This window comes from Triturus cristatus, chromosome 7, assembly GCF_964204655.1.
Source record: "Triturus cristatus chromosome 7, aTriCri1.1, whole genome shotgun sequence".
Lineage (NCBI taxonomy): Eukaryota > Metazoa > Chordata > Amphibia > Caudata > Salamandridae > Triturus > Triturus cristatus.
This window is the reverse complement of record NC_140590.1, coordinates 1689274305-1689300737: the sequence shown is the minus strand read 5'-3', so window position 1 is coordinate 1689300737 and position 26433 is coordinate 1689274305. Positions and strand designations below refer to the sequence as shown.

General features: G+C 38.4%; 1 protein-coding gene across 4 annotated transcripts in view; it reads right to left on the bottom strand.

Moving 5' to 3' along the window:
- LOC146812759 (tyrosine-protein phosphatase non-receptor type 6-like) overlaps nt 1–26433 on the bottom strand; it is a 370963-nt gene that overhangs the window by 164783 nt on the left and 179747 nt on the right. For all 4 annotated transcript variants that reach the window (XM_085619857.1, XM_085619860.1, XM_085619859.1 and 1 more), the window contains 2 exons: nt 24757–24836; nt 24240–24389 (listed from right to left, as the gene is read on the bottom strand). In XM_085619857.1, coding sequence (XP_085475983.1) covers nt 24240–24389; nt 24757–24836 — 230 coding nt within the window. The remainder of the gene's footprint in view (nt 1–24239; nt 24390–24756; nt 24837–26433) is intronic.

Below are 26433 nucleotides of genomic sequence, written 5' to 3'. Positions count from 1 at the left end.
CACCATATCTGTTTTCTCTGCATACTTTTCACTCCAGAAGACATAGCTGTGCCCTACAATCCACACTGTGAACATCTTCAAAGGAGAACTGGATGCACTCAGGAGGTGTAATTCAGTAGAATGGTAAAAAGAAATGAAAGACAGTTTGGAAATGGAGGCATACATATTTTTTTTATAAAAAAAAGAACTGATTGGCTGTTTCATACCATTCTAGAATAAAAACTAGGCTGTATGTGTAAATTAATAGAAGCATGTTTTGTATTGGTACAGAAAAATGTGTTACCAATGAACAGTACTATGGATTTGCTGTTAGGTTTGAAAAGTCAAGCACTCTTGCTCTGTGGAATTGAAACATTGTTTGGTGAACTTCTGACCTAACTCCACACAGCAGTGTTCCATGAGCTGTTGCTATGGTAGCAGGCAGAAGTCAAGTTGGGGGAAGGGTACTAGGCAGAAGTCAAGTTGGGGGAAGGGTACTTTTGGAAAAGGGTTGGTTTTCAACCAATAGAAATGTGTGATTACATTTGAAAAAAAGGGGGAAGCACTGAGATTTGAAATTAACATGTATATGTGTGGAAAAAGAGAGGGAAAGTTTGCCATTATCTGGTTCTGCTGAGAGGAGAGAGGTGTAAAGAACAGAGATCCTGGCTCTGATAATCTGCTGTTTGAGTGCCACATTTCTTTCACAGCTAACTAATTTTAAAGGTGAGTTAAGAGTTTGAGAGGGGATGTATATGGTAAATTAAGAAATGAATAATAGAAATGGAATTCCTTTTGTTGAAGTTGTGTTTATCATTTTCTGTTTTGGGAGAAATTTAAATGTGAGGAACATGTAAAATAATATGGACTATGTTTTCACGATAAATTAAGGTGTACTGGTAAAAATAAGGAATACTTTAAGGGTTTGAGGTTGCACTCAGTAATGCAAATACATACAGCATCAGTAAGGCTGGTTGCCCTTGCTGGAGTGTAGTCAGTCACCCAGGTTACACATGGTGCTGGTCTGAAAAAGCAGTTTCGACATGTGCTTTTTTAAGAATCTGAAAAGTGGATTCATAATGTGTCAGTCTGTAAAAGTGTTTATCACTTGCCAAAAAAAAGAGTAGTAAGTGTGCTTTCAAATTGGCAAAGAAATTTCGTTTTGTGACTAATATGAAAACATGACTCTGTGTGCAAAGAGGAATTACAGGCAGAGATTTATTGCGTATTGCTCTGGTGATTTCACAGTTGCATTAGATGGAAAGGGGGAGCCATTTTTTGGTGCAGAAGCAGACTCTTAGCACACACCCAGCTGCTTACCCTGTGGAATCATGCACAGTATTCACAAGCGAGTGGGGTTTGAGGTTTCAGTCAGTAATGCAAATACATTCAGCATCACTAAGGCTGGTTGCCCTTGCTGGAGTGTAGTCAGTCACCCAGGTTACACATGGTGCTGGTCTGAAAAAGCAGTTTGGACATGTGCTTTTTTAAGAATCTGAAAAGTGGATTCATAATGTGTCAGTCTGTAAAAGTGTTTATCACTTGCCAAAAAAAAGAGTAGTAAGTGTGCTTTCAAATTGGCAAAGAAATTTCGTTTTGTGACTAATATGAAAACATGACTCTGTGTGCAAAGAGGAATTACAGGCAGAGATTTATTGCGTATTGCTCTGGTGATTTCACAGTTGCATTAGATGGAAAGGGGGAGCCATTTTTTTGTGCAGAAGCAGACTCTTAGCACACACCCAGCTGCTTACCCTGTGGAATCATGCACAGTATTCACAAGCGAGTGGGGTTTGAGGTTTCAGTCAGTAATGCAAAAACATTCAGCATCACTAAGGCTGGTTGCCCTTGCTGGAGTGTAGTCAGTCACCCAGGTTACACATGGTGCTGGTCTGAAAAAGCAGTTTGGACATGTGCTTTTTTAAGAATCTGAAAAGTGGATTCAAAATGTGTCAGTCTGTAAAAGTGTTTATCACTTGCCAAAAAAAAGAGTAGTAAGTGTGCTTTCAAATTGGCAAAGAAATTTCGTTTTGTGACTAATATGAAAACATGACTCTGTGTGCAAAGAGGAATTACAGGCAGAGATTTATTGCGTATTGCTCTGGTGATTTCACAGTTGCATTAGATGGAAAGGGGGAGCCATTTTTTGGTGCAGAAGCAGACTCTTAGCACACACCCAGCTGCTTACCCTGTGGAATCATGCAAAGTATTCACAAGCGAGTGGGGTTTGAGGTTTCAGTCAGTAATGCAAATGCATTCAGCATCACTAAGGCTGGTTGCCCTTGCTGGAGTGTAGTCAGTCACCCAGATTACACATGGTGCTGGTCTGAAAAAGCAGTTTGGACATGTGCTTATTTAAGAATCTGAAAAGTGGATTCATAATGTGTCAGTCTGTAAAAGTGTTTATCACTTGCCAAAAAAAAGAGTAGTAAGTGTGCTTTCAAATTGGCAAAGAAATTTCGTTTTCTGACTAATATGAAAACATGACTCTGTGTGCAAAGAGGAATTACAGGCAGAGATTTATTGCGTATTGCTCTGGTGATTTCACAGTTGCATTAGATGGAAAGGGGGAGCCATTTTTTGGTGCAGAAGCAGACTCTTAGCACACACCCAGCTGCTTACCCTGTGGAATCATGCACAGTATTCACAAGCGAGTGGGGTTTGAGGTTTCAGTCAGTACTGCAAATGCATTCAGCATCACTAAGGCTGGTTGCCCTTGCTGGAGTGTAGTCAGTCACCCAGGTTACACATGGTGCTGGTCTGAAAAAGCAGTTTGGACATGTGCTTTTTTAAGAATCTGAAAAGTGGATTCATAATGTGTCAGTCTGTAAAAGTGTTTATCACTTGCCAAAAAAAAGAGTAGTAAGTGTGCTTTCAAATTGGCAAAGAAATTTCGTTTTCTGACTAATATGAAAACATGACTCTGTGTGCAAAGAGGAATTACAGGCAGAGATTTATTGCGTATTGCTCTGGTGATTTCACAGTTGCATTAGATGGAAAGGGGGAGCCATTTTTTGGTGCAGAAGCAGACTCTTAGCACACACCCAGCTGCTTACCCTGTGGAATCATGCACAGTATTCACAAGCGAGTGGGGTTTGAGGTTTCAATCAGTAATGCAAATACATTCAGCATCACTAAGGCTGGTTGCCCTTGCTGGAGTGTAGTCAGTCACCCAGGTTGCACATGGTGCTGGTCTGAAAAAGCAGTTTGGACATGTGCTTTTTTAAGAATCTGAAAAGTGGATTCATAATGTGTCAGTCTGTAAAAGTGTTTATCACTTGCCAAAAAAAGAGTAGTAAGTGTGCTTTCAAATTGGCAAAGAAATTTCGTTTTGTGACTAATATGAAAACATGACTCTGTGTGCAAAGAGGAATTACAGGCAGAGATTTATTGCATATTGCTCTGGTGATTTCACAGTTGCATTAGATGGAAAGGGGGAGCCATTTTTTGGTGCAGAAGCAGACTCTTAGCACACACCCAGCTGCTTACCCTGTGGAATCATGCACAGTATTCACAAGCGAGTGGGGTTTGAGGTTTCAGTCAGTAATGCAAAAACATTCAGCATCACTAAGGCTGGTTGCCCTTGCTGGAGTGTAGTCAGTCACCCAGGTTACACATGGTGCTGGTCTGAAAAAGCAGTTTGGACATGTGCTTTTTTAAGAATCTGAAAAGTGGATTCAAAATGTGTCAGTCTGTAAAAGTGTTTATCACTTGCCAAAAAAAAGAGTAGTAAGTGTGCTTTCAAATTGGCTAAGAAATTTCGTTTTGTGACTAATATGAAAACATGACTCTGTGTGCAAAGAGGAATTACAGGCAGAGATTTATTGCGTATTGCTCTGGTGATTTCACAGTTGCATTAGATGGAAAGGGGAAGCCATTTTTTGGTGCAGAAGCAGACTCTTAGCACACACCCAGCTGCTTACCCTGTGGAATCATGCACAGTATTCACAAGCGAGTGGGGTTTGAGGTTTCAGTCAGTAATGCAAATACATTCAGCATCACTAAGGCTGGTTGCCCTTGCTGGAGTGTAGTCAGTCACCCAGGTTACACATGGTGCTGGTCTGAAAAAGCAGTTTGGACATGTGCTTTTTTAAGAATCTGAAAAGTGGATTCATAATGTGTCAGTCTGTAAAAGTGTTTATCACTTGCCAAAAAAAAGAGTAGTAAGTGTGCTTTCAAATTGGCAAAGAAATTTCGTTTTGTGACTAATATGAAAACATGACTCTGTGTGCAAAGAGGAATTACAGGCAGAGATTTATTGCGTATTGCTCTGGTGATTTCACAGTTGCATTAGATGGAAAGGGGGAGCCATTTTTTGGTGCAGAAGCAGACTCTTAGCACACACCCAGCTGCTTACCCTGTGGAATCATGCACAGTATTCACAAGCGAGTGGGGTTTGAGGTTTCAGTCAGTAATGCAAATACATTCAGCATCACTAAGGCTGGTTGCCCTTGCTGGAGTGTAGTCAGTCACCCAGGTTACACATGGTGCTGGTCTGAAAAAGCAGTTTGGACATGTGCTTTTTTAAGAATCTGAAAAGTGGATTCATAATGTGTCAGTCTGTAAAAGTGTTTATCACTTGCCAAAAAAAAGAGTAGTAAGTGTGCTTTCAAATTGGCAAAGAAATTTCGTTTTGTGACTAATATGAAAACATGACTCTGTGTGCAAAGAGGAATTACAGGCAGAGATTTATTGCGTATTGCTCTGGTGATTTCACAGTTGCATTAGATGGAAAGGGGGAGCCATTTTTTGGTGCAGAAGCAGACTCTTAGCACACACCCAGCTGCTTACCCTGTGGAATCATGCACAGTATTCACAAGCGAGTGGGGTTTGAGGTTTCAGTCAGTAATGCAAATACATTCAGCATCACTAAGGCTGGTTGCCCTTGCTGGAGTGTAGTCAGTCACCCAGGTTACACATGGTGCTGGTCTGAACAAGCAGTTTGGACATGTGCTTTTTTAAGAATCTGAAAAGTGGATTCATAATGTGTCAGTCTGTAAAAGTGTTTATCACTTGCCAAAAAAAAGAGTAGTAAGTGTGCTTTCAAATTGGCTAAGAAATTTCGTTTTGTGACTAATATGAAAACATGACTCTGTGTGCAAAGAGGAATTACAGGCAGAGATTTATTGCGTATTGCTCTGGTGATTTCACAGTTGCATTAGATGGAAAGGGGGAGCCATTTTTTTGTGCAGAAGCAGACTCTTAGCACACACCCAGCTGCTTACCCTGTGGAATCATGCACAGTATTCACAAGCGAGTGGGGTTTGAGGTTTCAGTCAGTAATGCAAAAACATTCAGCATCACTAAGGCTGGTTGCCCTTGCTGGAGTGTAGTCAGTCACCCAGGTTACACATGGTGCTGGTCTGAAAAAGCAGTTTGGACATGTGCTTTTTTAAGAATCTGAAAAGTGGATTCAAAATGTGTCAGTCTGTAAAAGTATTTATCACTTGCCAAAAAAAAGAGTAGTAAGTGTGCTTTCAAATTGGCAAAGAAATTTCGTTTTGTGACTAATATGAAAACATGACTCTGTGTGCAAAGAGGAATTACAGGCAGAGATTTATTGCGTATTGCTCTGGAGATTTCACAGTTGCATTAGATGGAAAGGGGGAGCCATTTTTTCGTGCAGAAGCAGACTCTTAGCACACACCCAGCCGCTTACCCTGTGGAATCATGCACAGTATTCACAAGCGAGTGGGGTTTGAGGTTTCAGTCAGTAATGCAAAAACATTCAGCATCACTAAGGCTGGTTGCCCTTGCTGGAGTGTAGTCAGTCACCCAGGTTACACATGGTGCTGGTCTGAAAAAGCAGTTTGGACATGTGCTTTTTTAAGAATCTGAAAAGTGGATTCAAAATGTGTCAGTCTGTAAAAGTGTTTATCACTTGCCAAAAAAAAGAGTAGTAAGTGTGCTTTCAAATTGGCAAAGAAATTTCGTTTTGTGACTAATATGAAAACATGACTCTGTGTGCAAAGAGGAATTACAGGCAGAGATTTATTGCGTATTGCTCTGGTGATTTCACAGTTGCATTAGATGGAAAGGGGGAGCCATTTTTTGGTGCAGAAGCAGACTCTTAGCACACACCCAGCTGCTTACCCTGTGGAATCATGCACAGTATTCACAAGCGAGTGGGGTTTGAGGTTTCAGTCAGTAATGCAAATGCATTCAGCATCACTAAGGCTGGTTGCCCTTGCTGGAGTGTAGTCAGTCACCCAGGTTACACATGGTGCTGGTCTGAAAAAGCAGTTTGGACATGTGCTTTTTTAAGAATCTGAAAAGTGGATTCATAATGTGTCAGTCTGTAAAAGTGTTTATCACTTGCCAAAAAAAAGAGTAGTAAGTGTGCTTTCAAATTGGCAAAGAAATTTCGTTTTCTGACTAATATGAAAACATGACTCTGTGTGCAAAGAGGAATTACAGGCAGAGATTTATTGCGTATTGCTCTTGTGATTTCACAGTTGCATTAGATGGAAAGCGGGAGCCATTTTTTGGTGCAGAAGCAGACTCTTAGCACACACCCAGCTGCTTACCCTGTGGAATCATGCACAGTATTCACAAGCGAGTGGGGTTTGAGGTTTCAATCAGTAATGCAAATACATTCAGCATCACTAAGGCTGGTTGCCCTTGCTGGAGTGTAGTCAGTCACCCAGGTTGCACATGGTGCTGGTCTGAAAAAGCAGTTTGGACATGTGCTTTTTTAAGAATCTGAAAAGTGGATTCATAATGTGTCAGTCTGTAAAAGTGTTTATCACTTGCCAAAAAAAAGAGTAGTAAGTGTGCTTTCAAATTGGCAAAGAAATTTCGTTTTGTGACTAATATGAAAACATGACTCTGTGTGCAAAGAGGAATTACAGGCATAGATTTATTGCATATTGCTCTGGTGTTTTCACAGTTGCATTAGATGGAAAGGGGGAGCCATTTTTTGGTGCAGAAGCAGACTCTTAGCACACACCCAGCTGCTTACCCTGTGGAATCATGCACAGTATTCACAAGCGAGTGGGGTTTGAGGTTTCAGTCAGTAATGCAAAAACATTCAGCATCACTAAGGCTGGTTGCCCTTGCTGGAGTGTAGTCAGTCACCCAGGTTACACATGGTGCTGGTCTGAAAAAGCAGTTTGGACATGTGCTTTTTTAAGAATCTGAAAAGTGGATTCAAAATGTGTCAGTCTGTAAAAGTGTTTATCACTTGCCAAAAAAAGGAGTAGTAAGTGTGCTTTCAAATTGGCAAAGAAATTTCGTTTTGTGACTAATATGAAAACATGACTCTGTGTGCAAAGAGGAATTACAGGCAGAGATTTATTGCGTATTGCTCTGGTGATTTCACAGTTGCATTAGATGGAAAGGGGGAGCCATTTTTTGGTGCAGAAGCAGACTCTTAGCACACACCCAGCTGCTTACCCTGTGGAATCATGCACAGTATTCACAAGCGAGTGGGGTTTGAGGTTTCAGTCAGTAATGCAAATACATTCAGCATCACTAAGGCTGGTTGCCCTTGCTGGAGTGTAGTCAGTCACCCAGGTTACACATGGTGCTGGTCTGAAAAAGCAGTTTGGACATGTGCTTTTTTAAGAATCTGAAAAGTGGATTCATAATGTGTCAGTCTGTAAAAGTGTTTATCACTTGCCAAAAAAAAGAGTAGTAAGTGTGCTTTCAAATTGGCAAAGAAATTTCGTTTTGTGACTAATATGAAAACATGACTCTGTGTGCAAAGAGGAATTACAGGCAGAGATTTATTGCGTATTGCTCTGGTGATTTCACAGTTGCATTAGATGGAAAGGGGGAGCCATTTTTTGGTGCAGAAGCAGACTCTTAGCACACACCCAGCTGCTTACCCTGTGGAATCATGCACAGTATTCACAAGCGAGTGAGGTTTGAGGTTTCAGTCAGTAATGCAAATACATTCAGCATCACTAAGGCTGGTTGCCCTTGCTGGAGTGTAGTCAGTCACCCAGGTTACACATGGTGCTGGTCTGAAAAAGCAGTTTGGACATGTGCTTTTTTAAGAATCTGAAAAGTGGATTCATAATGTGTCAGTCTGTAAAAGTGTTTATCACTTGCCAAAAAAAAGAGTAGTAAGTGTGCTTTCAAATTGGCAAAGAAATTTCGTTTTGTGACTAATATGAAAACATGACTCTGTGTGCAAAGAGGAATTACAGGCATAGATTTCTTGCATATTGCTCTGGTGATTTCACAGTTGCATTAGATGGAAAGGGGGAGACATTTTTTGGTGCAGAAGCAGACTCTTAGCACACACCCAGCTGCTTACCCTGTGGAATCATGCACAGTATTCACAAGCGAGTGGGGTTTGAGGTTTCAGTCAGTAATGCAAATACATTCAGCATCACTAAGGCTGGTTGCCCTTGCTGGAGTGTAGTCAGTCACCCAGGTTACACATGGTGCTGGTCTGAAAAAGCAGTTTGGACATGTGCTTTTTTAAGAATCTAAAAAGTGGATTCAAAATGTGTCAGTCTGTAAAAGTGTTTATCACTTGCCAAAAAAAAGAGTAGTAAGTGTGCTTTCAAATTGGCAAAGAAATTTCGTTTTGTGACTAATATGAAAACATGACTCTGTGTGCAAAGAGGAATTACAGGCAGAGATTTATTGCGTATTGCTCTGGTGATTTCACAGTTGCATTAGATGGAAAGGGGGAGCCATTTTTTTGTGCAGAAGCACACTCTTAGCACACACCCAGCTGCTTACCCTGTGGAATCATGCACAGTATTCACAAGCGAGTGGGGTTTGAGGTTTCAGTCAGTAATGCAAATACATTCAGCATCACTAAGGCTGGTTGCCCTTGCTGGAGTGTAGTCAGTCACCCAGGTTACACATGGTGCTGGTCTGAAAAAGCTCTTTGGACATGTGCTTTTATCAGAATCTGAAAAGTGGATTCATAATGTGTCAGTCTGTAAAAGTACTTTTCACTTGCCTAAAAAGTAATAGAAAGTATGCTTTGCAATTGGCAAAGAAATTCTGTTTTCTGTCTAATTTCAAAGCATGACTTTGTGTGCACACAGGAATTATTTTTAGATATTTAATTTGTGAAGGTGTTATTGTGATTTTCATTTATAGGAAAGGGGTTTATAGTATTTTAAGATTTCTAAAGAACATAAAAAATGTAGTAATATATTTAAATAAAATAAAGGAATTTTTTTTTAGTTTTTTTCAGGTATTGCTGAAGAGCAGTGAACAAAATTTAAGATGCCTACAAAATCCAGAGTAAAGAAAGACCACAAAAAAAACCTATATTTGAAGACAACTGGAGGACCTAAGTTAGTTGGAGATGCTCATGTTGGGAAAAAGAAAAAATCTTCTGGTAAGCAGACAAAAGATTTTTTAAAGAACATATTCAAAAAAAGGAAAAATGTACAAAATGTCTGTACTGGAAAGAATGTTTTCAATAGAAAAGGACAGGAAAAAATTGAGAATTTAGTTAATGCAAATATACCTTCTGCAACTAAAAAGATTAACTTAAACAGAAAAACAGCGTTTAAAGAGATACGTAGAAAAATGTTTCAGAAAAGAGTTATTTCCAATTTGATAAAGGATGTGAAGAAATATAAGCAAAAGGCTAAATTTTACAAGAGAAAAAAAGAAATTGAAGCCATTGCAGCAAAGGCATTAGAATTAAAAAGGAAACTATTCATTTTAATTTTGAATAGGATGCGTACATTAGATAAAATGGTTAATGTACTGAAATCACAAAGCAAAAGGAAAAGAGTAGTGAACAGAACAAACTTTTGTAAAGTGTTTTTAGGAAAATGGATGCATAGTTCAAGTAGTGAACCTTTTTTTAATGAAGAGAGCTATTTTCAAAGTAATAGTTTGCTGCATGCAGTTGACACCAGAGGTCGTGCTTACGAAGTGAAAAATGGTTGCATAATGGAGAAGGAGATAATGGTTCCAAGAGATGAGGTACAAGTGATGGCGGATGAGGCTATGGGGAGACGTCCTAAAGCCCCAGTGTACACTTGGAATTGTAGTAGTATTTGCACTGTGCGTCAGGAATCTATTGATAAATTTCGTGAGTTTCTAAGAGAATATAGTAAAAAAAGTGTAAAACAGAAGATTAAGGTGCTTCAAAGTCTAGATCCATGCAGAGTGAGAGAGAATACTGGTTTGCAGGGTCATTCTCTGGCTTGTCTATCTAGAAAAGTGTGTAATAGTGTTTTCCATCATTTTAGAATGCTGGCTGTTCATCATACTGAAATGAGAAAGTTTGTGAGACGGTTGTATTTTGCTAAAAGTCCAGCAATAAAGTTAGATGAATTGAATAGGGCTCTGTTCCGTGGATCGGTATCAGATGTAGAGAAGGTTGTTGATGAAATTCAGTTTTGTTACTTTGGTCCTGAACAAAACAGTGCAGAAAAGGACACAGTAAATGAGGAAGAAGTGGAAGAGAATGTAGAACCCTCTGTAAGTAAGACATTTAATGATCACATAACAAAATGTGCAATAATCTCTAATGAAAGACCAAATATTACTTGTATTTGTTGCCGCAGAACTCATTATAGAAAACAAACTAGGAATGTTGATCTCTACAGAAAGAGTGAAAATGAAGATAATTATAAGTGGAAGGATTTTGCCACATATATATTTCTTGAAAATTGTTTTGAATTGGGTGAAGATCAGCGTATTTGTAAATACTGTTACAACAAGTTAGAGGAAAATAGAATGCCGACCAGAGCTGTACATAATAATTTAGAATTGGATGCTATTCCTGCTGAACTTTCTGAATTAAATACATATGAGTCTATACTCATTCAATGTGTTCATCCGTTCCAGACCATAGTACGTATGGAGCCCAAAACTGGTAAATTACCTCCTTCAGATTTACTGAGAGGTTTAAAAGGTAGAGTGGTGTATTTGCCCTTGGATTTGAAAAAAAATATGGAAACTATTGATGCGGATACTTTGGAAACTGAACCATTAATTATTCTGGTTAATGGTGTACCTACAAAGAATAAGAAGATTTGGCAGGAGCTGGTAGATGTACGGAAAGTACAAAGAGCAAATTTGTATTTGAAAAGGAATAACAAATGGTATGAATCAATTTATATAGAAGAAGAAGAAGAAGAAGATTTACAAGAAGACACAGAAACACCAACTGGACAAATTGAAAAAGTGGACAAGTCAAAGGAAGAAGAAATTTATGAACATTTTAGCATACATCCTCTTCATTCAAAAGAAGTTATGGGAGACAATATTGATCTGTTTCAGATGAAGAAAGCAAAAGGAACTCCCGTGAGTGTATGGGAGGAGAGCTTGGAAGCTCGATGTTTTCCCCAGCTGTTTCCTAAAGGAAAAGGAGGACGATACGATGAACGTCCAGAACAGATTCCAGCTTCTGAGTATCGGACTACAAGACTATACGCTGAAGATCCCAGATTTCGACAAAGTATTCCTTATTTGTTCCATCTTTTATTTGAAAGCGACTTGTCTGCACTGTCTTATGCAGTAAATCACATTTTAAAAAGTGGAGTACATTTACAAAATGTGTCTGCTAAGGATTTTATGGAGAAAGTGCAGCACCGAGATGATCATTTGGAAACACAACTGATCAATCTGATGGCTTGTCAGCGTGGGACAAATGAATATTGGTACCGACGCCATGGTGAATTAAAATGCATGTTACGGAATTTAGGAACACCAACATGGTTCCTTACCCTAAGCTGTGCTGAGTACGCTTGGGATGATTTACTGGATTTTCTACGAGAGGCAAATTCAAACATTAAAAACATCGAATACAAGACAGCAGGAGAACTGTGCTCATTGGATCCGGTTAATGTTTGCAGATATTTCAATCATAGATTTGAGGCTATGATGTCCTTCATCTGCAATAAAAAAATCCACCTCTAGGAGAAGTAGTGGATTTCTTTTGGAGAAAAGAGCACCAGGCAAGAGGTGCTCCTCATATTCATATGCTGTTGTGGATCAAGGATGCCCCAAAGTTTGGAACAGATGCTGATGAAGCAGTGTTATCTTACATTGAAGAATATGCAACATGTGCTATACCAAAAAGCACAGAAGAGAAAAAGTTAAAGGAGCAAGTTTTACGTTTCCAAAGTCATCGGTGTGGAAAATACTGTCGACGGAAATACAAGAGCAAAGATAAATACTACACTAAATGTCGATTTGGATTTCCTAGACCTGTTCTTTCAAATGGAAGAGTAAACAGTTTTATGTCATCTGTGAGACATACTATCACAAGAAAATCACCTAAGAATACCTACAACCTTAAAAGAAAAGAAGAATCAAAAAATATAAATGACTACAACCCAGTCATTTTATCCATGTGGAATGCTAACATGGATATACAGTATGTAGCTGACAATTCCATTGCTGTTGCTCGATATGTAACGTCTTACATTACGAAATCAGAAAAAACAGAATTGAAGGAAATGTGGGAAGAGATTTCTCACGAGAAGACTGTCAGTAAGAAGCTGTACAGTTTCAGTTTAAAGATGTTATCGCATCGAGAAATTGGATCCTACGAATGTTCAGATAGGTTATCTTCTGCAAGTCTCTACTCGAAATCAAGAAGAATAATTTGGGCAAGTTTAGGCCTTGCAGCAATGAGAAATCGGGTACTGAAATCTGTTGGAGAAATGGAATATTTGGCTGAGAATGACCCAGAAAGTACAGATATTTTGAACTCAAACATGTTGGACACATATTACCCAAAGAGAAGTCATCATCTGGAGAACATGTGTCTGTAGGAAGTGCTGCAGAACTACATTTATTCACGGAAAGCCGCAGAAGACATCAACAATGGAAAATATAAAGTCATTGGTGAGGAAGGATGTTTGGTGAAGCAAACAAAAGGAAGTTTGATAAATCACAGGAAGCTGAGTTGCGACAGTACTGACAAAAAGGAATTTTACTACTTGGCTCTTTTACAGCTGTTTAAACCATGGCGTACAGAGGATGAACTACTGGGAGAATTTCAAAGCTATGAAGATTCTTTTAATGCTTGCAAAGACAGCATACAATGCAGTACATTCTCAACTTATCTGCAAATGTTAAATGAAGAAATTGAACAGGAAACTACAATTGCAGCAGAAGTAGCTAGAGACAGTTCTCAGGACAGCCAAAGTTCAGGAACACTCAGTCAAGATCCCCTAGGACAACCAATCGTTGAAAATGAAGCATCAATAGCCATGAATGAAGTGGAAACGGCTATGAATCAAGCTCAAGAAGAATTTATAGACTTACAAAATTTGGAAAGACAACTGAACGAAGAGCAGCAACAAATTTATGAAGAGATCAGAAACAAAATTGATCACGGATTTCTACATGAAAAAAAAGAGTGCTCATGCACATCATTTCATCCAATCAGGATGTATGTAAGTGGACAAGCTGGACCTGGAAAAAGTTTCTTAATAAAAGTCATCAGAAGCTACCTACAGCAAAAAACGGATTCTACTTTGTCTTGTGTGGTTACAGCTCCAACTGGGTTAGCAGCATATAACATAAAAGGAATCACCTTACATCGTTTGCTAATGTTACCAGTGGAGCATGAGAACAAAATACAATACAACAAGCTAACTGGAGAAGCATGCTTGGAAGTTTCAAGAGTATTGAAGAAGATGCAAGTTCTCATTATTGATGAGGTGAGCATGGTATCAAACTTAATGCTTGCCTTTGTGCATTTAAGAATGCAGCAAATTCTAAGGACAGACTATGACGTGTTATTTGGTGGAAAACATGTCATAGTTTTTGGGGATCTTCTACAGCTTACTCCAGTTAAAGGACAACCAGTGTTTAATACTGTGACACATGAAGACACAAAGAAGTCATTGGGAAGCATCGGTAATGCAAATATTTGGACCTTCTTTGAGTACAAGGAACTTACTACTAATATGAGGCAAGCAAACGATGAAGAATATGGAAGTATTCTGAAAGATATCAGAATTGGACTACTCACTGAAGCTGGCACAAAAGCATTACAGAGTCGGTTGCTACATAATTTATTTCCAAAGGAAGAAATAGTTGCAGAGAAGATATACAAGAACATTGCAGAAAAGAAAAGTGTCATCTGCTTAATGCCAACTCTACGTGAATGCTCAATATTCAATGAGGAGCTTTTGAAATTGGAAAAGGAAGATATCAGGAAATTGGAAGCAGTGGACAAAATTGAGGATGGAAGAATTACTATCACATTAACAGGCACACTGAAAAATAAATTGGATTCACTAGAGAAGAACATTTCCAAAACAGCTGGATTAGAAAAAAATCTATATGTTTGCATGAACTGTAGAGTATTTTTAAGGAGAAATTTGGATGTTGAAAAAGGTTTAGTTAATGGAGCTATGGGAAGAGTTGTGGGTTTTATTAATTATCAGAAAACAGATGGAATTGAATGTTTAAAAATAAAATTTGATCAGATAGAAGAAGTTAAAGATATTTGTCGTTGTTCAGTTCGTTTCATGCTTGTGAAAGACTTATAGGTACGTAGGAAGCAGTTTCCGTTTTCTCTAGCATATGCTGTAACTATTCACAAGTCTCAAGGATTGACTGTAGATTGTGCATTTGTGAACATTGGTTCAACTGTGTTCAAAGAAGGTATGGCATATGTTGCTTTGTCACGAGTGAAAACATTATCAGGTTTATTCATGATAGACTTTGATGACTCAAAAGTTAGTGCTGATACAAATTGTGTAAAGGAGTATAATAGATTAAGAAGAAGCTATGCTCCTCATTTAGGTCAGTATCCTGTGTTGGAGAAACGTGTAGTTTCTCGTAAAAGGAGAAATGAGAATATCTGTAATGAAGATGTAGAGAGGAGGAAAAAAAAGAGGAGTGATGTAATTGCAAGCAAAAAGAAAAAGGAAAATGAAGAACAGGTTGTAGGATGTCATTTTGAAAATAGCTCTGGTGTCAACTGCTACGCTAATGTAGTGTTGAATGTTGCATTTTATCTGGAAAGTGTGCAAGAGCAGATAATAGTAAATCAGGGAAAAAGATTCTGTTCTGAGTTGAGTCTCCTTTTTCAAAAGCTGAGTAATGATAAAACTCAAATAGAAAGTGCTACTGAAATTAGAAAACTTTTAGATGTATGTTCAGGACGAACACAGTTTTCTCAAAATGTACAGCAAGACGCACAGGAATTCTTGATGTTTTTTCTTCAGGTACTGGAAGAAGAAGGAGTTCCCATTGAAAATTTATTTGGTCTCTCTTATAAATGGGAACATAGTTGTGAAAACTGTTATAATATATGTGGCTCTAATGTTGATTCTGAAAGGTTTATTTATTTAACATTGCCAGAAAGTAAAACAGTCACTTTTGCTAAATTAGTTAAAGATGCTAATCATAGCATGGAATGCAGTGAGTGTCAATCTGACATGTTTTCAACGTTAATTTTAAAGGAATACGGACAGTATGTAATTTTAATGATGCAACGCTGTAAAGCTGATGGTTCAAAATTAGATACTTTAATAAAGAAGTTTACAGGACAGCAATTATCAATTTCAGGAAAAACTTTTGTAACAGTTGCAATAATTTTCCATGATGGACCTACTGTAACTTCTGGTCATTACACAGTTTATCTTAAATGTGAAAAAGGCTGGACACTGTGTAATGATTCCCAATTGATTTTTAAGCAACGTTTGCCTTTTGATTTAGCAAATTCCTATCTAATCTTCCTGAAACCAAAATTTTAGAGAGACTTGGCAAGATCTGTACAAAACAATCTTACCATTTTATTGGATTACCATTGGAATTTTCAAAAAAAATGATTTTACAAATTATCATTTGGCCTAATGGAAAGGTAACCAATTGTAATGTGGACTTTTTCAATTTTTAATGAAACTTTGGAAAACCAAAAATTTAGAAAAAATCGGTAACATCTGCACAATTTAAATTTTGGAATGTTATTGGATTGCCATTGGAAATTTATTCCAAAAAGATTTTTAAAATTACTATTTGGCCATGCGGAAAGGTAAACAATTCTATTGTGGACTTATTTAATTATTAATTAATCTTTCGGAAACCACAATGTTACAGACAATCGGTGAGATCTGTACAATTTAAACTTTAGATTTTTATTGGATTACCATTGGAAATTTAATCAAAAAAGAATTTTAAAATTACTATTTGGCCTAAAGGAAATGGAATCAGATGTATTGTGGAGTTATTTGAGATATATTTTTGTGATTATACTTCTGAAACAAAAATGTCAGACGGTATTTTAAAGAAATAAGTATTGATATTAGATGATATTTTTAAAGAATATTATGCATTTCTATAAAGTTATGTTTATGCAAAAAGAGATTGTGGGCTTTTTTAAAACAATCTTTGAGATTGTTAATTTTTTTTTTGCCCGCTGTTAAATGATGAATGCAATTGCTTTCACAATTTATAGTGAAATGCAATATATTCTGAAAACAGCAAAAAAAAGGCAAATTTTTTTTTTGAAAAATATGTAAATATGTGTACTGTATTATAAAATGTTTTATTAAATATTAATACTTTTTTCTTTTTTTTCAGATTGAGATAGAAAATTTTCGAAAACTAGAACCATTTTTAAAGCAATTAAAATTAAATTTAAATTAATAAATATTTTTTTGAGTGGGTATGGTAAGTCAAAAATTTCATGGTCCCTTTTTTCCACTTCTCCACAATCACATTTTCAGTTTTTCATTGTAGTCTCTCAAGGACCTTGTAATGTGATAATTGATTTTTAGTGTTTTTTTTTAAAAAAAAAATAATAATTACGCGTACCATACGCGTACGGTAAAAAAAAAATCAAAAAAAAGTTTTAAAAACATATATAAAAAATAGATGAAAGGTAAGGTTGGCTCTTACAAGAGCCGTTGTGTTCATGCAGGGACAGAGGAAAGAAAGAATGGGAATATTAGTCGGTACGACAAATGTGCTGATCTATTTTATTGTTCACTAGGGAAACACTGGTCTCCCTATGACAAATTAGATCATGACAAGTGGCGCACCGTATTTCAACCCTCAGAAACCGATGGTTTGTTTCCAGAGGAGAAGAAAAAGGAGATGCTCCCACCACAGATGAAGGGCTCACCTGACCTGCCGAAGATGGACTCGGCCCTGCAGATGATGGACCAGGTTGAGCTGCTGTGGATGTGCTTGGTTGACTTACTGAAGGGTTACCTTCAGGATGTCGAGCATGTGTCCTTCTGTGTACATCTTTAAGGTGTCTCAACATGGTGTGATTCCCGAAGGAATACTTCTTGTTGGGATTCCCTCTTGAAAGTACACGGCCACACAGCTTACAAGTCACTAAGGGTGCATTTACCTTTTTCTTGTCCTCTGGAAAAGTAAAATACTCCCATATGAAAGAGGTCTTTTCTTTCCTCCTTCTCTGCCTCAAGGTAGTGCTGCTAGCCTCACTCTCAGAAGAGCTCTGCTGTTCTGCCATCGTATCACAAAGACAACCCAGCTCCTTCTCCTAAGGGATCACAAGCAGAAATGAGGGGAATGGGTGTGGTGTAGGAGAGTTCTAGAACTGAAAGTAGTTTCAACCAATCAAAAGTTGTGTTTCATGATCACATGACCCACTGTGCGCGTACGTTACGCTTACGGTGCGCTTACGGTGCGCTTATGGCAAAAGTACGCATGCGCGTAAAAAAAACACACGCTCGCGCGCATGCGCATAACAGTCACTCCCCAACACTTCCGCGTAACGTGCGCGTGTAGCGTACACGCGTACGCGCCCCACGCGCAGTACGCGCGGCTACGCAAATTGCGTAACTATACGCAAACAGAGTAGATAAATTGCGGACATTGCATAAACCGTACGCTTACCGTACGCTTACCGTACGCGCACTAAAAAAAAAAAAAAAAAAAAATCTTTTCTAAGTTATACTAATATATCTTACCTGTTTGGTAAAAAAAAAAAAGAGAAAACTTGAAATATTGCAGATTTTTTTGAAAAAAAACATAGTGTTTTAAGAGAATAAAAAGTTTAAAAAAAACTTGTTTTTTAAAAAAAAAAATACACATTTAATATAAGAATTTATAATAAAAAAATCATAAAAAAATCAATAAAAAAAATATGGGAATCACATATGTTATAGCTAAGAATTAGCATTTAAAAAACCATACAAATTCACTGAAAAAACCATGGGTTTCACACAGGTTATAGTTAGAAATTAGCATTTAAAAAACCTTGCAAATTCACTGATAAAACCATAGGTTTCACACATGTTATAGTTAGGAATTAGCATTTAAAAAACCTTGCAAATTCAGTGAAAAAACCATAGGTTTCACACACGTTATAGTTAGGAATTAGCATTTAAAAAACCTTGCAAATTCAGTGAAAAAACCATAGGTTTCACACACGTTATAGTTAGCTGGACATTTCACTCGTAAAAAACCAATGAAATTTCCCCGTTATAGTTAGTTAAGCTAACTATAACTCGCGCGCCCGCAATGCACTGCTGATGACGTCACATATTACATCACTCATGACATGGTCAGTGACATCACTCATGACATCACTGATGACATCTCAAATGACATCACTGATGACATCACTGATGACATCATCCATGTGATAGAGTGGCAGACCTCCTCTCACCCTAATATAACCTTTGATACACACATTCAAAAATAGAGACTGTAATTTTCAAAAAAATGGACATACCAATACCAATTACAACAACCTCTTCAATAATTCTAAGATCCACATAAACATCCACTTATTCACCAACAGTCCTGTACAGTCACTCATTCGTGTACTCACACATCATATGTACTCATACACCTATACATCCTGTAACACAATGCCACTCATCCATAGAGTTACTCACACACATAGTTACTCATGCTAATAAAGAATCAAACATCCATTTACTTGCATATACAGTTATACACACACCACCACACTTACTTCTACGGAAACTTACACATACTTAGTCTTTTAAACAATCACTTATAGAAACACATACTTATTCATACAGGAACTCTTTCAATCTCTCACTCTCACATACACTCACTTATATACACCAATAGTCACATATACTAGTTTAAAACATATGTAGTTACTCATAGAGACACTATTGAGACAGCCATTCACTCACTAACACACCCATACACACACTCTTCCACCCATACAGTCCTGCACATATGCTGTCTTCAACACATACAAACAGTGAGTCACTCATTCATGCACTTATGCACTACGTAATACCCCCCACTGAACCATACAGACACTCAGACACTCATACTGATACTCAAAAAACCAACTAATAACCTATATAGACACTCATGTTGCTGCTCACCAACCCATGCAGCCACTTATACACAAAGTGAGAGACTGATACAGGTATTTACACATTTAAACATTACTCACTTAGCCATGTATTCAATAAGATACACTTAATCAGTCAGTAATACAATCAATTTTTCAAAAACAAATCATCCATTTAGACACTTATATACTCATTTATTCTTCCATCGACCTTGAGATATATAAAACATATTTAATTTTCAGAAAAACACACATTCACTGGATGATGTCATCAGTGATGTCATCAGTGATGTCATTTGAGATGTCATCAGTGATTTCATGAGTGATGTCACTGACCATGTCATGAGTGATGTAATATGTGACGTCATCAGCAGTGCATTGCGGGCGCGCGAGTTATAGTTAGCTTAACTAACTATAACGGGGAAATTTCATTGGTTTTTTACGAGTGAAATGTCCAGCTAACTATAACGTGTGTGAAACCTATGGTTTTTTCACTGAATTTGCAAGGTTTTTTAAATGCTAATTCCTAACTATAACGTGTGTGAAACCCATGGTTTTTTCACTGAATATACATATATATACACACACATATATATATACATAGATATACCTACAAGATTTACATCAGGATACGAACTGATCCGCTGAGCGAGAAACACTGCTATCCGTGCTGGGTCGAGCGCTGGAGGACGGGGCAGAGAGCGCCGCCCACACAGGAGTCTCCCCTGCCGGGTAAGTGTTTCAAGAATTCCGCTCTTTCAAAATCTACAGTACTTTAGTCTCATCGAAGCGACTTGAAAGGAATAACGAGTATTTCGTCAACGGCACTGTCACACACTGTTGTGCTGATTACCGTAACCTTTTCCTAAGTTGGAACCTTCTTCATTTATTTCACAAATTCAGCCCTTATAAAACTCATAACCAAACGACTATAAATACTTTTTGCATATATACTAACATTCGTGACTTTCTTCAAACATAATGGAAGCTCACAAAGTGAAACGCGCGCTGACCGCAGCAACATTGTTTCTACCCAGCGGGAAATCAACACCGCCTTCTAACTCGGAACAAACAAACCCAATTGATTTAAACCCTACAGCGAAACAGCTGTTCATTCAAGTGGAAAAACAATATAAACGCGAGATTAGTAAAAGTTGGGAAGCATTAGCCTTGCAAAAATACTTGGAAGAAGACAGAGTACCTCGAGGCTTAAGAATATTTACGATGCCAACTCATCCCGACACGAGGACAGACATGCTAGAGGAATGGGGAGCTAATAATATGGCCTGCAGCCAAAATATGATGAGGATTCTAATCAAATACGCCGAAAAAGATTTAGAGGAAATACATGTATTAATAACTAAATTAGAAACAGAAATCTCACTACTAAACAAAGATGAAACAGTCAAGTTACGCAATGAAATGGAAGATCGCCTCGAAAAATATGAGGATGAAATCCAACAGCGGAAACATAGGAAATTTCTACGCGACGAGGCAGATTACAAAACTGGACAAATACTAACATTTGCCAAAAGATTTGATGCACTTAAGAAAAACTATGCCTCCAAACCTCTGGTTACAAGAGATGAGCCAAGCAGTGAATCTGACATTACTGAAAGTGACAATGAACTATTGGCCAATACCACCACGACAGGTACAACTACTTTTTTAGAGGAAATGCGCCTGGTCAATTTGGATCAGAATCTATCCAGGAACCGTGGACCAGGCAGAGGAAGAAACAGGGGCAGAGGACGAGGCAGAGGGTCTGGAAGAGGAGATACAAAATCTTCAACAGCCATAGAAAAACGAGAAGATCCAGGTCAAAAAAGACAATATTGGCTGAGAAACAAAACAACAAAAAAGAATTAGAACAAGAAAACCTTGTGATCAATCTGTCAGATTACATTCCAAGCAAAACTGAATATCAAATATTAAACAAAGGCCTCACCTTTTGTCCTCAAAAACATTTCAACTACACCGACACAAAGATTGACCTATACAAATATGTGCGGAAACTGAAACTTGTCAAAACACATGCCAACAAACCCATCATCAACATTGACCCCACTCACATTATTGAAGACTCAAATGTATCAGACACAATACAACAATCTGCCTTAACAATTGAGGAAATACCTAACCTCCAAACTCTGTTTGACCTCGCCAACAATGTGGATGATCATGAATGCACTGAAATGGAAATGTTACAACAACTTGATATAAATACCAAACAATACACTCCCAGTGGTCTTAAGAATAAATCCAAGTACTGTCCACAGTTATACCCTGGCAACAAAATTGATTCCTTTTCAGAGGCTGTTATGCATGAAATAGACACTATGGCCAAAGTAAGAAACACCAAAGTAAGAGAAAACACATCTCAATCTGAAATCCTAGCATTGCAATCACTCTCCAACAATCCCCACATTATCATTAAGCCCGCGGATAAAGGTGGCAACATAGTGATCCAAAACGTATGTGACTACAAGGCTGAGGCATACAGACAACTCAATGATTCGGATAAATATATTCAACTACAATCTAATCCAATCTACAAAATGATTGATGAAGTCCGTAGAAATCTGGACAATTGGCAATCACGAGGCCTCATTAATGCAGATGAACGAAAATTTCTTTTTGTAGAGAATCCTACGATCCCCACTATCTACTTTCTGCCCAAAATTCATAAAACCCTCATTAATCCTCCGGGCAGACCTATCGTTTCATCCTGCAATTCCTTATATGAGAACATCTCATCATATGTAGACCACTATCTGGCCCCCATGGTCCGCGATCTGAACTCTTACATTCAAGACACGGGAGACTTTCTCCGCATTTTGTCTGACACTACTTGGGACCCAGCATATCTAATGGTCACAATTGATGTTGTCTCTCTGTACACCTCTATCCAACATAAGGTAGGACTCAATGCGTGCGCATACTTTCTCAAACAAAGACACATAGGTGAACTTGAACATTCCGCAATGTTACTTACTATGATACAGATATGTCTCAACAATAACATCTTTCTTTTCAATCATCAAATATACCATCAACTCTGCGGCTGTGCCATGGGTGTCTCTTTTTCACCCAACTACGCTAATCTCACTATGGGATGGTGGGAGAAAGAAATAGCCTGGGGTACCCACAATCAAAACGCCTTGGAAAAGATCGTCCTCTGGTCGAGGTATATTGACGACCTCTTTTTAATTTGGAATGGGAGCAAAGAGGAATTCATGGAATACTTTGCTATCTTGAACAATAACGACATTGGTCTATCATTTACATGCAACATCAGTCGACACACAATTGATTTTTTGGACATCACAGTCTACATAGATGAAGGCCAACTGCATACCACCCTATATCGTAAGAAAACAGCAACTAACAGCATTCTTCATGCTGACAGCTTCCATCCACATGCACTCATCAGAAGCATCCCTTTTGGGGAATTCATGAGAATGAAAAGAAACTGTTCAAAAAATGAGGACGCATCCAAGGAAATTGAAAAAAGTGCACAAAGACTTAGCAACAGAGGATACAAACAACGTGACCTAAACAAAAGCAAGAACAAGATTGATAAATTAACACAGACTCAAATTTTGATTAAGAAACCACAAGAAGATTCCAAGGAGACACAATCATGTCCGCGATTAATCTTGACCTACAGCAAAGAAGCACACATAATCAGACAGAGTGTGCAAAAATATTGGCCACTACTCCAACAAGATCAAGATCTGAATCAAATTATCGGACCTAGACCTCATCACCTTCCGCAAAGCACCTTCAATCAAGGATACTGTAGTAAAGAGCCATTTTCAATCAAAAAACATCACAATGAATTGGCTGACACAACAACAAATCGGATTCAGGAAATGCAATAACTGCAAGGCATGCAAAATTGGTACAAATAAGAAGAACATCAGAGATCCGAATGGTAGAATAATTGACATCACAAAGAAAATAACCTGTACCACCAAGTTTGTAGTGTATTGTATTGAATGCAATTACGGGATGAGATACATAGGGAGCACGATCTGCATGTTGAAAAAGAGGATTCTCGAACACATTAGAGCTGGAAAAAATCGAGACCTATCATATGCAACCGCTAAACATCTTCTCACATGTCAGAATGGAGAGTGGCAAAATATGAATTTCTTTGCCATAGATACAGTAGAAGAAAGTGAACGCTTGGGAGATCGTAAGAAAACGCTCCGACAGTTAGAATCTAAGTATATCATCAGATTGCGGACAAAAAATCCGAAAGGAATGAACATTGATGAGGAACTTTATGTTCACCTATAGAGACAAACATGAGACTGCAATAATCAATGTTTGAAGTTTTGTACTAGACATGCACTGTTATTTTCAAAGCATCCTGCGATATACAGATTGTAGATACATATCTTGATTATGCAAATTAACATCTGGCCACTTCAACTTAAATACTTCATCAGTCTGTATGCCTTCGTACTATACGATTATCCTGTCAATAATTCAAACTGGCATAGTTGCATATACTACTATTTGACATGTGGCTTTACAGAAATGAAGACCGGTATTTTTTCTGTATTTTTTCTGTATAATACGTTTTTTCTAAAACTATTAATTTGCATCTAACAGCATTATAACCACGTTTGTTACGATATACTAGAAAAGTATAACAAATATTCACATTAAGTTTTACTGTCATTAGGTGATTGGTAATCTTTTTTGAACTACAACTTCCAGAATTCAATGGGAGCAATGACCTTACAGGAAATGACATATAACGTCAGCTGATAGTAATGTCACCTACCGTGAGAAAGGCCGTCATGGCCGAAACGTGTCGGATAGACAGACTGTGCTTCATGTAAAATAAAACTTTGAAAAGAATTGTTTCCAGAGTGCGGCGTCCTTTGTAAGAAAAAAAAAATACATATATATATATATATATATATAGATACATATATATATAGATACATACACATACATACATACACATATACATACATATCAAAGCATGTCCAGTGGAGTGAAAGGGAGACTTAAGATTGGGACTCACCCTGCCTTTCTCCACTTCTTGAGTAGTCATTACGATAAGCCGGGAGTTCTCTTGCCACACCATCTGCCAGAAGTCATTGACTGTGTCTGCTAGGCACCCTTGGCAAGCGATGACGGTCTTGGCATACTCGTCTGGACTCACCAACCGGTTCTGCAGACACAGAAAGACAGACAGACGTGGATTAATGTCCACTTTTGATATGGAACTCAATACTAGAGTTTCGCCTTTTTCTAAGTGCCTCAAATATTTGAGACGGATAACGAAACGAGGTACCAGATGACAAAGCCCAGGATCACACACAACTGGTCAAGTGGGAAAAATGCATTTAGAATTCAGATCTGTTGGCCACATCTCCTCCTGAGACTGAGACAGATGGACGGACTGGTGGAGGAAAGCTGAAGGTGCTGAAACAGGACGTCAACCAATGCCTCTTGGAGTCGATGGTGCACCTGGTGGGATCAATTCTTTCTAATCCAACAGTTGCAGTGTCTCAACGTCAACTATGATCTTCTCTTACCTTGACATAGTTGGCATTGATGTAATCGGATCCTGGAACACGGGGGTTTCCGGATTTAAGGATAACTCTGGTTTCATCAACTGAGAAAGAAGAAAAATAAAAGAAGGGTACAAAGTGAGAAGGAAAGTGTCATCCAAGAGCCGAGGCAACTGGAAGTAGGACCTAGGGTGGACAGAGGCATCAGAAAGAACACAGGACACACACTATTAACAGAGACCTTTCCTGGAGTCCCTCACAATATGTCTAGGAGCTCTCCTCAAAGCAGGTCTCATTGGCGCAGCTATAAAGCTGGATAAAGAGTGTCCTTGGTGTTTTTATGCATATATGATAGACATCCTCATATCAGCATCCTCCTTGGTACTTTGCCTCAGTTGGCCTTGAGTATAGTGTAGTGAAAGTAGAAGATGGTATAAATGCCTCGATTGCATACAGTATTCCAATTCCCTTTTCTTCATCTTCCTTGTCCCAGTCCTTCGGCACACCTTTTATCCCACTGCTGGTTTATGTGTGTTTTGATACTCTGGTAGTAACGTAGGAAGAGTCGGGTGGACCACAGCCTTCCATGTTCCTCCCCACGCAGAGTCTTGGGTTTTCAGTTATCTACTAAAATAAGGTGCATGCGTCGCCCTTTATGCAGGCGACCTACTGATATTTCTGACAGACCCTGAGGCATCTGGACCTTGTACTCTCCAAATTCTCTGGATTTTTTGTGAACCATCAGGACTCTTCATTAACACAGCCACATCTACGATCTTCCCTGTCAACTCCTACCCCTAGGACCTAGGCTCGGCTGCAGACATTCAGGTGACCACACAGGGTTTCTCTACTTGGGAGTCTTCATCACACCTACTGCTCAAGACCTAGAAGGACAACATGCAACCATGATGATTTGATTACAGATATCAAAACATGGTCGGTCCTCCCAATGTCACTCTTAGGCCAACCAGCTATTTTTAAAATGGTGCCCCTTACTAGAGTCTTATATCAACTGCAGAACTACCCGCATGATATACCAAGTTCCCTCTTTGATAGGGTTAACGAGGTTCACCGCGGATTAGGCACCACATCTAATCATAATAAATGAATGGCTACAAGATACCTGGGACGGCCCTGCGTATGCAGTACAAAAATGGGCACTCAGGGTACCCCAAGATTTCGAACTATTATGTGGCAATCTACAACACCATTCCTCCCGCAGGTGACTAGAGTTGTCCTCAAACTGTGGAGGTCTACCACGCGTCATATAGGGAGGCACAATAAGCTGAATGAGCAGACTCCCCTATGGTTGGGCATGGTTCTGGCCCAGGTGGCTCGTCTTTTTTTTTTGTTTTCCAACTTCTTTTGATTGCACATTTGAAATCAAGAGCGAACAGTGAAACAAAAGCATAATGTTACAACACCAGAACGTTCTCCCTCCGCTTTTGACTGCATTCTTCCTGCATTTACAACAGATCGCACAACCCAACATAAATCTTCGAATGCAGCTCGCTGCTCTCGACACCCTCCTGGTCTCCAGTATGATGACCCCAGGTGGCCGGCCTTGAGGACTTCTGTGAATGGGACCTCATTAGAATCTCTATACTAGGGGATGTAATGGAGGAAGTTACCCTTAAACCCTACCAAACACTACAACTAGAATTTAAACTCTAATGCAGCCAATTCTTACTCTTCTTACAA